This window comes from Suillus subaureus (genome assembly GCF_016647635.1).
Source record: "Suillus subaureus strain MN1 chromosome Unknown BJ212scaffold_9, whole genome shotgun sequence".
NCBI lineage: Eukaryota > Fungi > Basidiomycota > Agaricomycetes > Boletales > Suillaceae > Suillus > Suillus subaureus.
This window is the reverse complement of record NW_024538565.1, coordinates 210050-223897: the sequence shown is the minus strand read 5'-3', so window position 1 is coordinate 223897 and position 13848 is coordinate 210050. Positions and strand designations below refer to the sequence as shown.

General features: G+C 46.9%; 5 protein-coding genes and 2 non-coding genes across 7 annotated transcripts; 5 read left to right on the top strand and 2 right to left on the bottom strand.

The window, feature by feature from the left end:
* Positions 1-1266: 1266 nt before the first annotated feature.
* Positions 1267-1348, bottom strand: BJ212DRAFT_t43. Its single transcript has one exon. It is a non-coding gene; the product is annotated as a tRNA-Ser (tRNA).
* A 2509-nt stretch (positions 1349-3857) lies between these two features.
* Positions 3858-4208, bottom strand: BJ212DRAFT_1341575 (uncharacterized protein). The gene has a single exon (XM_041335150.1). The coding sequence runs from the start codon at positions 4192-4194 to the stop codon at positions 3946-3948; it is 249 nt and encodes an 82-aa protein (XP_041195091.1). The 5' UTR covers positions 4195-4208; the 3' UTR covers positions 3858-3945.
* BJ212DRAFT_1051951 (uncharacterized protein) lies at positions 4178-4992 on the top strand. Its single transcript, XM_041328942.1, has one exon. The coding sequence runs from the start codon at positions 4392-4394 to the stop codon at positions 4884-4886; it is 495 nt and encodes a 164-aa protein (XP_041195090.1). The 5' UTR covers positions 4178-4391; the 3' UTR covers positions 4887-4992.
* Positions 4993-5097: 105 nt separating this feature from the next.
* BJ212DRAFT_1478785 (uncharacterized protein) lies at positions 5098-6370 on the top strand (the record flags this gene model as incomplete). The annotated part of the gene is made up of 3 exons (XM_041339761.1): positions 5098-5908; positions 5996-6229; positions 6306-6370. 3 exons carry the CDS (start codon positions 5098-5100, stop codon positions 6368-6370), a joined length of 1110 nt encoding a protein of 369 aa, XP_041195089.1.
* Positions 6371-7673: 1303 nt separating this feature from the next.
* Positions 7674-7745, top strand: BJ212DRAFT_t44. Its single transcript has one exon. It is a non-coding gene; the product is annotated as a tRNA-Asp (tRNA).
* Positions 7746-8063: 318 nt separating this feature from the next.
* On the top strand, positions 8064-8687 carry BJ212DRAFT_1575841 (uncharacterized protein; the record flags this gene model as incomplete). Its single annotated transcript, XM_041342144.1, has 4 exons — positions 8064-8205; positions 8258-8332; positions 8386-8467; positions 8520-8687. The coding sequence occupies exons 2-4, from the start codon at positions 8325-8327 to the stop codon at positions 8685-8687; spliced, it is 258 nt and encodes an 85-aa protein (XP_041195088.1). The 5' UTR covers positions 8064-8205; positions 8258-8324.
* An 81-nt stretch (positions 8688-8768) lies between these two features.
* BJ212DRAFT_1478783 (uncharacterized protein) lies at positions 8769-10225 on the top strand (the record flags this gene model as incomplete). Its single annotated transcript, XM_041339760.1, has 3 exons — positions 8769-9375; positions 9562-9948; positions 10011-10225. The coding sequence occupies 3 exons, from the start codon at positions 8769-8771 to the stop codon at positions 10223-10225; spliced, it is 1209 nt and encodes a 402-aa protein (XP_041195087.1).
* Between the last annotated feature and the right edge of the window lie 3623 nt (positions 10226-13848).

Genomic DNA, 13848 nt, shown 5'->3' with positions numbered 1-13848 from the left:
AGAAATTTTCGTCTAGGTTATCATGGTTTGGAAGTCAGACCATCCAATGAAGCATAGGTCTAGTATGCACCGAGAATCAGGTTCATCAAACTCATAAAGTGTGTTCTAGGGCAGGGAATCGTCTCCTAATGTGACTTGATAATTTAGCTGTAGCGCTTACTCCCTCGGAAAGGGTTGACAGTTTGGACCCTGTCTTCAAGAACCGACACTCAGACTAATTACCGAAAAGATGATGATGGCACACAGGCACGGGGGATACACTCCCGGTGAAGATCACAGCTCATACAACCAAAAGGAGCCAGAACTGCTCATTGCCAGCGGTAAGATGATTTTCCTGAGTTTTACCAATATATTTACTTCGGTTAGGAATCATAGTATCTACGCCTCACAAATTACCGGTACAATTCACTCAAGAAGCATCAAAGTATCCTCATGGCGTACTTGTGACAAAATTAATATTTATGCACGTTGCGCAGTACTGAAGCCCTTGGCTTCCAGCGGCAGCAGAAGCCCGGGAAGAATCAACCCCGGAGCGCCCGAAGTAGTCATATTTGTTCAAAGCGAAGACATGCCGTACATCGCCGTCACATACCCATTCGAATTCAGAACCGAGAATCCTTAACACGATCGCATGCTCCCCGTCGCTCTCCGTCGACAGAAGACGCTTCTCGTGATCGTTGGCCCGATCGCCTGTCATCACCCTCGCTGATCAGATCTCAGAAGCGGCAGCCGCGAATGATTGTCGGAGTCTCTGTTTAGCTTAGTCCATGGCATGGCAAGAACATCTTGTGGGAGTCCTATATAGTGATCCCGTTGGCTAATTTTGCTTGGTCGATGATATTAACCTACATCTGATCTCGCTGGCTAGCAGGCAATTTGCGGTGCTCGGCTCCTCTGGATTCTGGAAGGGGTGAAGCTCGCCATGCGGTATTAATCACGACAAATAAATCCGATAATTTGTCCACATGGATGGACCTTGCAAATGGCAGTGGGTAATACGTTTTTTTGGTACTGAGGCTTCATCGTGCTTGGTTTCAGTCTTGTCATGACTCGGTAGCATCTTGTGTTATGTACCATGACCATGATGAATAGTGCTCAGCGCTCAAGCGCTCATGGTCAATGCAGTAAATGCATGATCATAGGCCAGTAAAAAACTGCTAGAGCTGCCAAATTCACGCCATGTGTAGACACCCAGACAGTCAATACTAGTACTAGTACTGCTTGAGTACTGCGATCCTCCACCGTCAAATGGCAGAAAAAGACGACCGACGTCAGCAGGATTCGAACCTACGCCCTCAAAGAGGAACAGATTTCTAATCTGTCGCCGTAACCACTTGGCTATGACGCCATCGGAGGTTATACAGCGACATGTAAATCATTATCGATTATCCTCCTTGACTCTTTATTATCTTTTGCAAGTCTTCGAAAACTCGTATCGTCTCATTTTGCATCCCCTTGAAGGCAAGGTAAGCACACAAGGCTGAACTGTTGAACTGATATACAAGTTTTGTGCAGGTCGGAGGTCTCTCCTTGTTGGTTTTGACCTGAACGCTCCTGCGCAAATCACGGTTTCCAAGAGTTGGAGTCTTGGACCCAAGATCTTTGAAACCGTTTTTTGTGCAGTAGCCCCAGACTTGCAAATATTTCTCTCACAAACATCCTTTCTTCTGGGCCGGTTGCTTCTAGTACCTTCAGTCGCGAAAAACGGCCATTCCACCTCTCCGTTTCTTCCAGCTGCAGGAATGCACCGAGTCCACATATTGGACCATCCGATCTTCGGAGTGTCCTGAAAGAGGGGATCTACTGGACCACAGCCATTCCTGTGCCTCTTGTATCTTTTGTTGACTAGCAATCTTGTCACCTACACGTTGTGGATCTGGTCAGTGGAGCTCCATCTTTTGGGAACTGGTGGTTCATGTTCCCGAAGGTCGAGGATGCACGGCCTAGAATGAATGAACCACTGGCAAATTACACGGTTGGATCTTTATCTGTCCATCCGAGCGCATCCACAATAGGCGTTGGGTTGAGCCTATACAATGTCGCTTGTTTCGTCGCGGCAATATCTTCCGGACCGTTGTTGTTCCCGCCTCTTCGTGCTTATTGAATGCATCTTCTACTTCCTGCCGCAAGCCCTTCCTCAACTCGTTGGCGACTTCAACCTACATTTCAAACGTGTTCGCGAGTGAGCAGTAACCAGTTAGCCAACGCCTTTTGGCTGGCGCACTGACCAGTGTCCCCCGCTGTGACTTAGTAAGTTATGTTTCAAAGTTTGTCATAGAAGTTCTTCGAGTGATTGAATGGTTGTGCAGCTCATTAATGAAGAAACACCTATTCCGGTCTCTGTTTTTCAGGAGGTGCGTTGCGCTTCTATTGCCGAGTTGATCATTAAATATGATAGGGGTGTTGAAAGCCTGGGGAGATTGTACCGTGGTATATCTCGATCTTGACACCCCCTGGCTGCGCTAGGACCGCTATGACTACAAGAAGCGGGTGCTGTATATGGAGTGCCATATACTACCAGTATCAAGCGTTGAAGGACTTGTCGCAGGAATGTCAAACTCGGTGTACACCTTCTGATTAAATGCATAAATTGACTACTGCGTGTTTCGATAGTAGTGGGCATGTCGCGATGGGTCTTGTCTGGGAGAAGATATTACTTGCAACTCTGATATGTGCAACGGCGGTATGTTGCTCACGCCCATTCTCAGTCACGATCCAGTTCCCGTTGACAAAGAACTTTTGGTGTACAAGATTTTGGCGGAACTGATATGCACTGAATAATCTCAAGATGCCTTGGACTGTGGTCTCATCCTGTTATGCGGCGGGCAGGATGTAGTATTCATGGTCGAGTGCCCCGAACTTATATATGTGTTGATTTTCCAAACACGTGACCTACGCATCGCGATCGGCTTTGTTTATCGGCGTGCAAGTTTGGTGCAAATAAGGTTCAAACCTGGAGTATAAATACCTTGTGTTTGTCGTCGCACTGATATCCCTCAGTCAGTCCCGCCATTATCGTCATTTTACGCTCGCCAGCTTATCTTTACGATCCTCCATTCATTCGCCAATATGATCTCTACTACTACCCTGACTCGCGCCGCCCGTGTTGCCTTCCAAGGCTATCTTACAGTCGCTTTCTTCAAAAAAATCGTCGTCGACCGCACTATTCAGGTCGTGTCCAGATCAGAGAAGGTCACCATTAGCCTTGTCACATCCACTGTCTGCTCCTCGACAGCCGTTCTTCTCATAGCCACCACCAAAGCTGCTCAACAATTCCTCAGCGATGACTTCCAACGCGTTCCCGCTCATAAGGACGTCGACGATATCGCTGAGCCCAACGCACGTTTTGCTGGCGGCAAAGTTGTGGATGCTATCTCAACAACCACTAGGCTTCCGGAGCACCAGCTCAGCCACCCTCGTCGCATGCAGTGATTGAATTGATTGAATCTGCCTTTGACAGTCCTACCGAAGGCTTATCAACAATTGATTCTGACACGACACTCGTAGCCTGCGACGAAGACTTGGCTAAGGACGTTTTCTCTGGTGATCGCGTCTCAGACACCACAGACCTTGACTCGGAGTCGCTTCCTGATGAAAGCACTTTCTACGAGGTGAGTAGCGCGTTTCTTTTTGACTTTTGTCAACTAATGTTTGGGTTTATAGGACGACTGTCAGGCTACAGCACAGTGCCTCACAGACGACGAACCGGAACACATTTTGCACGCCGAATATGACTCTCAGACTATCAACAATCTAATCCAAAGAATGTCGACTCTTTCTCTCGATGATGTACCGTCTCATTTATCAAGTCTTTCTCTCGACAATGTACCTCCCATTTCGACTATTTCTCTCGACGATGTAACCTCTCACACTTCAACTATTTCTCTCGAAAATGTACCCCCTCATATTTCAACTATCTCTCTCGACGATGTAGCCTCTCATACTTCAAGTCTCCCTCGATAATGTGCCCTCTCCCATCTCAACTCTCCTTCTCGACGATGTACCCTCTCCCAGTTCAACTCTCCCTCTCAACGACGTACCCTCTCCTATTTCGACTCTCCCTTTCGAAGACGTACCCTCTCCTATTTCAACTCTCCCTCTCGACGAAGTGCCCTCTCCCATTTCAACTCTCCCTCTCGACGACGTACTCTCTCCCATTTCAACTCTCCCTCTCGACGAAGTGCCCTCTCCCATTTCAACCCTCCCTCTCGACGACGTACTCTCTCCCATTTCAACTCTCCCTCTCGGCGATGTATCCTCTCACTTAACAACTCTTTGGCCACATCCCGACAATGGTTCCCCTCAGTCATCGAAATGTCAGCCTCAACCCACTGCAGTACACGACCACGTTATCGACGACCTAATTAAAAAAATCGTAGCTCTTTCTCTGCATGACCATGCTTTCGATGCTCTACCCCCAAAGCCAGAGGCTCTTACTCTCAACGGCAACCACGCTGTCGATGTTCTACTGCACAAATCAGAGTCTCTTACCCTCGACGACAACCACGATCTACTGCAAAAATCAGAGGCTCCTGCTCTCGACGAAAACCCCGCTGTCAACGCTCCTGCTCTTGACGACAACTACGCTGTCGACGCTTTACTGCACAAATTTGAAGCGCTTACTCTCGACGACGACCACGCCATTGATGCTCTACTGCACAAATCAGACGCTCATATTCTCGATGACGATGCCTCTCAGTTATCAAAACACATGCTACATGATAACACTAATGACAGTCCCAGTCGCCGGCACTTACACACCACCGACACCTTACTTCGAAGTCTCGAGATTGTCCATCCTCGGAATTTTAACTACGACTCACCTTACACAACGATGCTATCGACACCATACTTCGAAGCATACAACCTCCTATTCTGGACGATAGTCCCTCGAACCAAAACGTCAGCCACAACACCCTACTAGCACGACCACAGTATCGACATCCTACCAGCTGAACTCCACACGGCATCTACGAAAAGTGATTGGCCACTCATACTCTCACCTCATTTACTGATATTTCGGTGTTAGAAATTCAATGACGCGCATCGCTTCCAGCACGTCCTTGGTGTCAGAGGTCCCCTACGACCCAACGCCTAATGGCCTCTCTCGTTGTCCCCTACGACATGGAGTCATCCACGAGGTTGAAGGCCCGCACATACTACGCGCCAGCATATCAGCTCTTTGATGAGCCAGAGGTCCCCTACGACCACATCTCGACGACGCATCAAACGACAACGGCCTCCGTTGTTCTCGACGATGTACTTTCTCCTATTTCAATTCCTTCCCTCGATAATGTACCTCCCCCCATTTCAACTATTTCTCTCGACAATGTACTTTCTCACTTATCAACTCTTCCGCCACAGCACACTCTATACACCCACACTATCGACGCCCTACCTGGTCCGTCTCAGCTTTCGGAGCTTCGGTCAACACATGCCCTAGATGATCGCCCTATCGACGACCTAATTCGAGGAGTGTTAGATCTGTCTCTTGACGATGTTCCCACTCAATTGTTGACACTTGGGCCGCATCACGCTCTACACGGCCACTCTGTCGACGCGTTACCCAATAACATAAAAGTTCTTGCTCTCGACGACAGCCTCGCTATCAATATACTACTCAATAACACAGACGCTCGTGCTCTCGACGACAACCACGCTATTGACGCTCCACTGCAACGATCGGAAGCTCATACTCTTGGCTTCGATGCCTCTCAGTCATCGAAGCTTCAGCTACAACACATGCTACACGACAACACTAACGACACACTACTCCACGACGCGGGTGCTTTTTCCCTTGACGACGGTCTATCTCAGTCGTCGGAACTTCAGCTGCAGTCCACCTTGGACGATACTATCAACATGCTGCAGCAAAAAATGGACGCTCTTTCCCTCGACGACGATCCCTGTTGATCACAGTCACAGTACATCCTATACGACGACACTCGACAATAGTCCCCATCACAGTCTCAATCCTCGACACTTGCACCGCAAGACTTTTTACACGACGACGACGCCAACACCCTACTCCGAAATACCGAACCTCTTACTCATGATAGTCGCTCTCAGTCCTCGGAATTTCGACTACAACACACCCTACACGACCATGCTATCAACACCGTATTTCGAAATGTGGAACCTATTACTCAACGGCAGTCCCTCGCAGTCGCCAAATTTCAGCCACAACACATCCTATTAGCCACTGAACTCCGCACGACGTCTACGAATGGTGAGCGGTCCACCCATACTCTTTCCTCCCTTACTAATGTTTCAATGTTATAGTCTCCTACGACCAAACTCGTTAGACGTCGACGCATCTAACATCTCTCCGGTGTCAGAGTCCCCTACGACCAATCCGGATGATACCTAATGGCCTCCCTCGCTGTCCCCTACGACTTGAGTCACATTTTCCACGAGGTTGCAGGCCCTCCACGCGTACTACGCACCCAACATAGCGCAAGTCTTCGATCTACGACCTGGAGGCTGAAGGCCATCGTCCACAGTCTTAGAGTCCCGCACACTAGTAGTACGTCTAGCAAACCAACTTGGTCCCTTCGGGTTTCCTTCATCAACTACCACTACGAAGTTCTTTCGATTTGTGTTCTATTTCATTGGTACGACCATGGACTGTCCATTTAGTTTAATTACGGACGTATGTGATCTATACTTATCTCATTGATGTCTTGTTCCTCTCAATGAATATAATTTTCTTGCATATGTTCTGAAGGCGAGACGTTTTTGAGGCTCAGAACATTCCACTACCGAGACCGTAGTGGCTATCGCATTGCAAGAATGCTCTATTGAGAGAACTGATTCACTTCAGTTTTCTAACGATCCTATTTTATACGTAGCTGTCGGTTTTCGTGTTAGCAAGCAAAAAAGAAAACCGATCTATTGATCAGTCAATAATATCTGATTGTTTTTACGGATAGTAGCAATAGTTGCGTGAAGCTATTTGGGCACAAAACCAAGGGGGTTCAAGTTGCGACCCGAAACATGGCTTCGAACTTATACAGAAAGTCCATGATGAGCCGAGCTGTGATGCATTGATGGGCGGGTGGGCCATAGCAGCTTGCAGCACAGAATCGAAAATAATGCGTCGCTGGCAACAGAATAATGAACGTTAAAAGACAAGAACGAGACGCAGGCTGTCAGAAGGGAGTGGAGGTCGGGTGCAACGAAACGCAAGTGTAGTCGAGCAGTAGAAAACTTGTGAGTACTACGCGGTAGTACGAAGCAAGAAATGTGAGAACCAGAAAAGTTGTTCTTGCATTATCGGCGCTTCGTTGACTGTGATGGACGACCATCGTAGTAGATGCAGTATTTCATGCCTGATATCGTACGGTTTTCCCAAGAACCACTGCAGTCGAACCTGATGATATCATTGCAAGTAGCAGATAAACAACTTCACTGGTAACGAACGTCTGAACACTTCTCTGGTAGTACGTTATTATATCTGCCTTATTCCAGAGTTGAGAGATATCATTTTTAGGACCACCACGATGAGAACACGAGGGCACAAACTTCCAGGATTTAAGAATTGCGGCGTTTTCAGATGTAGGATGACTGCGAATATTGTTGAACACTCTTGGATGATATTAGGTTGAGCTTTCGTGAACCCTTCGCTTGTCACAAACGACCGTTTATATAATCCCGTTTTAGCCTGTATAATATCTCTGGTAGTATATCGGATAGTACACCCGCCTGTCACGCGGGAGAGCGGGGTTCGACTCCCCGCCAGAGAGAATTTTTGACCGACCTCTAAGGCCGGGGCCGGTCATATGCATGACATCGACAAGCAAGGCCACCCGATCGTGTGCAGGAGGCGTTTCGACGATTATTAAAGGGCGATTCCACATCGAAGCCGATTATCAGCACGTATCCAAAATCCAAGTTCAGGTCCCAGGATCGCGTCCAGCCCCGGGACTCTGACTCCCACTATTGTAGCGAACTGCTGCAAATTTGCACGACTCATGTTTCTAAAATTTTTAGCAATGGTTCGGCGCGCCGTCCGATTCTGGTCATGTCAGTGATTACTCCTATGAGCAAGGTGCTCGTGCCCTCCTGTAACCGAGTTACCGGGCGAGCGCTTAGCCGTAGTCGTCTTCAAAGCTTCCACTACGCCTCGCCACCATCTAGATTCTAGCGAGCTTTCCACAGCACTAGAACAAATGTTTATCACCTAGAAATTCCTATCCCTTTGTAGTAAGTGACACAGTTCGAATGCTTCACTGCCTAACTTATCACTGGTTTGCAGAATTACTATGCCAAATTGATGCCAAAACATCATTTCTCAACTTCAGCAGCCTGTAATCTTTGATTCAATGTCCTCGTAAGTTGCAAGGCACCCCTCTTCTATGATTTCTAACTGTTGTACCCAGTTAGTACTCCTTGGAGTTTATTCCTTTTATCTGTATCACCATCACCATCACCATCACCATCATCATCTCCTTTCCAAGGAGTCAATGTCGGCATAGCCATATTTTATTCCCCCTCTTGTTCTCTGACATCATCAACAGCTCTTTAATATGTCTGAAGGAGCTTGGGAGAAGTTTTCTCAGGTTGCTATGAAGGGTGCTGAACATGATTCTCGTGAATACCAGCCCCATCCTAAATGTTTGGAAGGGACCCAAGTAGTCCTTCTCAATCACATTTATGGATTATCAGACACCAAAGAGAAGAATTGACTCATCTGGCTGCATGGCACAGCTGGCATTGGAAAGTCTGCTGTTATGTTCACTGTAGCTGAAAGAATGAGAGGCCTGAAAATGACTGAGGAGATGAAAGTAGAAATGTGGCTCAGTGGAACATTCTTCTTCTTGCACAAGCACACAAAATGCCACACAACTGGTTATTTCTTCATGATGCTTGCTTACCAGCTAGCCATCAATTTTCCCAGCATCCAGCTGGACATGAACAGGGCTATCCTCAAGGATCCCTCCCTTCTAGACCCTGACAAGTCACTTTGCAAGCAGATGGAAGGGTTATTTCTGCAACCCCTGCAGAAGCTTCAATCCAGACTATGTGAATGTCCGCCTTTGATGTTCATTGTTGATGCCCTTGATGAATGCACACACAAATCCCTCAATGAATACTTGTCTGAATCCAGGGATGAAGGCGAATCCAAAAGTGAGCTTACTGAGCTCATCTCCCTGCTTGCCCAAGCTCTTCATGATCCTGATCTACCTTTGATCCACATCCTAGTCATGAGTCACTCAGAAGCACATATTTGCGAAGCCATGCAGAGCGAAGATGTGCGCCCACTGTTGTGCAAGATACCAGTGAAGATTTTAGGGGAGGGTGTTGCTGCTACCATCTCACTAGATGGTGTAGATGTTGATGAAGATATCAATTGTTTCTTGGAGCATTCCTTTGGTAAGCTGCAAAGTTGCTCTCCCACCTTCCTGCAACCAATGAAGGATCAAATTGAGAAGCTGGTGATCTGAGTGGGCAGATGTTTCATTGTGATGTCTACAATGATGAAGTTTATTGATGATTGACACAACGATCCCTGTGACCAGCTTCACCTCATGCTCGAGCTAACATGTGAACTGCTACCAGGAACAGAGGTGTACGAGTTATATGATCATATCCTTTCCACATGCACTGACCTGAAGTGGGCATACCTGCACTTGTCCATTGTTGCTACCCTTATGGATCCTCTACCAATCTCACAAATGTCAGAACTTCTCAGCCCTGGTCAGGGCAGAGATGTTGAGAAAGTACTGGTGCAGCTACAGTCTGTCATAGATGTTCCTCCCAACAGCAGTCTCCCCACAAATATCTATCACTCGTCCATTCGTGACTATGTCCCTCACTGCTCAAACTCCAGTCTCTATATCACTTCACCTCACTCCCTACTCACACATTCTTCTCTCCACTTGATGGTACAAGAGCTCCCAGGTCCCTCAGCCCTATTGGATGTGCTCTCAGTATTGAAGCAGCAGAGTCAAGCTATGGAACCCCATGACCCCAAGAATCTAACACACTCATTATCTTTTATCATCCAGCCATTGGAGCCAATGCAAGTGCTTGCAGCTCTCCTATGGCTTTGGGGAAATTGCAGTTCAGAGTCACAATTCTGGCTAGAAACTCTGGATGGGCATGCCTGGCTGGATACTCTGGATGGGCATACCTGGCTGCAGACTCAAGAAGGAAAGGACTGGTTGCAGACTCAGATGGCACAAAGCTGGCTGGACCTCTCCAACCTGCAGACCCAGCATGAGCCAAACTTGGTCTCCCTTATTCAAACTATATTGGCAAGAGTGCAGTCGTTAGTTCTACAAAACTTGCCACAGACCCAGTGCAGGCAAAACTTAATAGTCTCCCTTAATAATCAGATTATAGCAGAAGGTGTTATGAACTAGGATAGTCGCAACAACAGTTACTCAATAGGAGCAACGACTGGAGTTGAATCAAGACCTTACAAATGTAAGGGTCGTAAGACAAGTCAAAGAGAGTGTCTCTGACTTGAATATTGGTCCAGATGACTTTAGGATTGGAGGTCCTAAGTGAAGGATGTTTCAGGTGAAAACCTAGTAAGATTAAAATGAAGATCTACTAAGTACATGACCAGTCTTATATATGACGACATAAGTACTCTAGGGCAGGTACTTCAGGAGACGAGTCAGAGATAAGAGCTGAGTCAGAGATAAGAGATGAGTCAGAGATAAGAGATGAGTCATCTAACGATGGCTCTGATGAGCAATCGCAATGTAATACAAATATAGACATGAGTCAAATGATGGTGCAGCATAGCACAGTCATGATGTAATACAAATGTATGTGAAAAGAAAGAAGTAAGTAGGAAAATGAATAGGGGCAAGTGTGATTGTAACATTACCCCTTGTTTAGGAATGAAGTCACTGACTTCAGTTATCCTGATTAGCCCAGTAGATAGGGTCGGCATCGTAGTTAGAGTCCAACAAATTGTTTTGTTCCTCCGTAATAGGGAGCGATCTATCAGCCAATTCAGCGGTGTGGTAGATGGCATCCTGCTCAATCTCCCAATGGGCGAGAGCTTCATAAAAACCTGGATCAGTCCAAACCAATGGAATGACTGCTTCCCCTTTTAAGTCTTTACAAAAGACAGATAGGTGTCCGGGTGCATACTCCTTGCAAACCCAACAGTAATACGCCGGGCAGTTCTTGTGGTGATGTCCAGCGGTGCAACAGTTGCGACAAATGACGTTATCAATTGGTGCCATTTTTACTATGGTGATGGCAGTTGACTATGCTGGAGGAGAGGGGGATCTGGATCATCATTTACAATCCTTATGCGGAGAGGCTAATGCGGTTCATTTGGTGGCAAGGCGGGTGGATCTGCGTGTAATAGGGTATTGATGCGTAGTGGGTGTGATGGGGGTAGGAGATGGAGAAGCTGGTACATCAAGTACAGCAATAGGAGGGATATTGCTATTCTGATGCTCATCAGTAGCTGTTGGAGGGATTGGCGGTGGGATTGGAACAGCAACATGTGGAGAAGGGGGGCATGCGATTGGGTCAAGAGCGATTTGCTCAGTGACGATATGAATAGCCTCTCTGATAGCTTCCCTAGTATCATCAGGCAACAGATGGATTGCAGTATTACGAATGCATATATGAAGGTGATGGAAGATGGTCTTGTGATGCTCATCGTCGAGAAGATTAGCAGTGTGCTTGATGAGGCTAGCGTCTCTGATGATTCGGATGATGAGTCCACTAGATATTGCTCCTCTTTCTCCTAAGAGACGATCTATTTCAATGGCGTATTGCTGGGATGTGATAGTGGATTTGAACAGGGCACTGGTCTCCACCTGATCAATGATCAAAAAGTAATCAGTGAGGATGGAGTCAGATGAAGGTGGAGAAACTGCTGGGGAGGATGTGTTGGCGGTGAGGTCGATAGCGGTGGTGGTCTAGTAGTCAAGAAGGAACAATGGGTGGTTGATACCTTCAGTTACAGTGTTCATAGCAGCAGTGAGTTCTTCAATTCATTGAATACAAAGGCGAAGGCATTTGAGAGACATTGTCCTGAGTTCTACAGTTTGTGGGCTTTTTTATATGCAGTGAGGATATCGGTGGCATTGCTAAGGTTTTCTTCTGGAACCCATTTGTTACTGGCAGAAGAATAACATTTCCAGGATAAAAGATAGCGTCTTCATTTACCTGTGCCTTTATGCGATAAGATTGCATCAATCTCATATTCTTCTTCATTATCAATGACGTCTGGGGGTGGGTCATGGAAGTTCAGACTGTGGACTTCTGTCTCATGATAGGACAATAATTTGGAAGCATGGAATGTGGGATGGACTTTCCACTGTGGTGGTAGTTGGAGTGTGAACGTGATGGGGGAAAGAACGGTGGTGATCAGAAAGGGGCCGTATTGTTTCAGTGCGAGCTTTCGTGATGGTAACTGCGTGATTAAATTCTTTCCTGATAACCAAACCTTATCTCCTATCTTCCATGGGTGATATTTCTGCCCATGAGTTCACTCTGCCATTCGCTGCATCACGAGGTTATGGCAAGAGAGTGCTTCTTCTCTTGATTTCTGGAGTAAGTGGAGCCTATCTTCTGCTGCAGGGATGGTAGAATCAGGGAGTACGTGAGGTAGGGCTCGTGGTTCATATCCCATCATCAGGAAAAATGGTGAGGTGTTATGGGAGTTGTGTTTTCGATGATTGTGCATGAATTCTGCCATAGGAAGGTGCTCTACCCAATCTTCAGGGTGATTTCAGCAATAGATCCGGAGGTAGGTTTCAAGTTCTTGGTTGAGTCGTTCAGTCTGACCATCAGTCTGGGGATGATATGCAGTTGATGCAGCTATATCGTATTTCAAGAGCTTGGCAAGGGCTTTTGAGAACTTTGACATGAATTGTGGTCCTCAATCAGAAATGACTTTCTCATGTAGGCCGAATCGGCAATAGACGTATTTGAAAAATTTCTTGGTGACCCCTTCAGAGGTGATGGTTTTAGTGCAAGGGACAAGGATTACCCCCTTTGTAAGCCCATAGTCAACCACGGCCATAACAGAATCAAAACCAGCACAAGGAGGGAGATCAGTGATAAGGTCAACAGAGACCTGGGTGAATGGGGCGGCGGTGACAGAAGGGATAGGGATGAGGGGCGGGGTTGTTGGATGAGTATTGGATTTCATCTGCTGGCAGAGAGCGCAACCTTCAATGTATTTATGGATATAGGTTCCCATAGAGGGCCACCAGAAGTCCCATTTGACCAATTCTTCAGCTTTAAAACGTCCGGGGTGTCCAGCAGTTGCATGATCATGACAACGCTCTAAAATAAGGCGTCGACCAGTGGGGCAGACATAGGCGCAATCCTTGTAATAAAGAATATCATCTTTGATTGTCCAATCCGCAAGAGCAGATTTCATAGGGGGAAGGGAAAGACCATCTAAGGCATTGGAAGCAGCTTTGAAGATGGGGTCAGGGTCGGAGGGGTCGGGATTAGCAAGGGAGGTCATGAGTTCTATGTCAAGTAGGTGAACAAACATAGAATCAGGAAGAAGGGTCTCATTGGTATTATCTGTGATAGAATCTTTTCCATGATCAGGACAGCGGGAGAGTGCATCAGGGGCTGCGAGTTTGGATCCTGCAACATGGTGAAGTTCAATATCATAGCAAGATAGAATCAGTTGCCATCAGGCTTGTTGCCAGGTCAACTTCTGGGCAGTTCTGAAATACAACAGATTCTTGTGGTCAGTGAAGACAATGACGGGGTGAAGATTGCCTTCGAGATAATGATGCCATTCAGTCAGAGTGCAAATGACAGCAAGGAGTTTGCAGTCAAAAATCTGGTAATTGTGTTCTGCAGGGTTCAAGGTCTGTGATAGATATCCACATGGGTGGTAAA

Excerpts from the sequence above, each read along its gene's own strand:
- BJ212DRAFT_1341575 (XM_041335150.1), bottom strand. The coding sequence starts at position 4,194 with ATGGGAGAGGGCACTTCGTCGAGAGGGAGAGTTGAAATGGGAGAGAGT.
- BJ212DRAFT_1051951 (XM_041328942.1), top strand. The coding sequence starts at position 4,392 with ATGACCATGCTTTCGATGCTCTACCCCCAAAGCCAGAGGCTCTTACTC.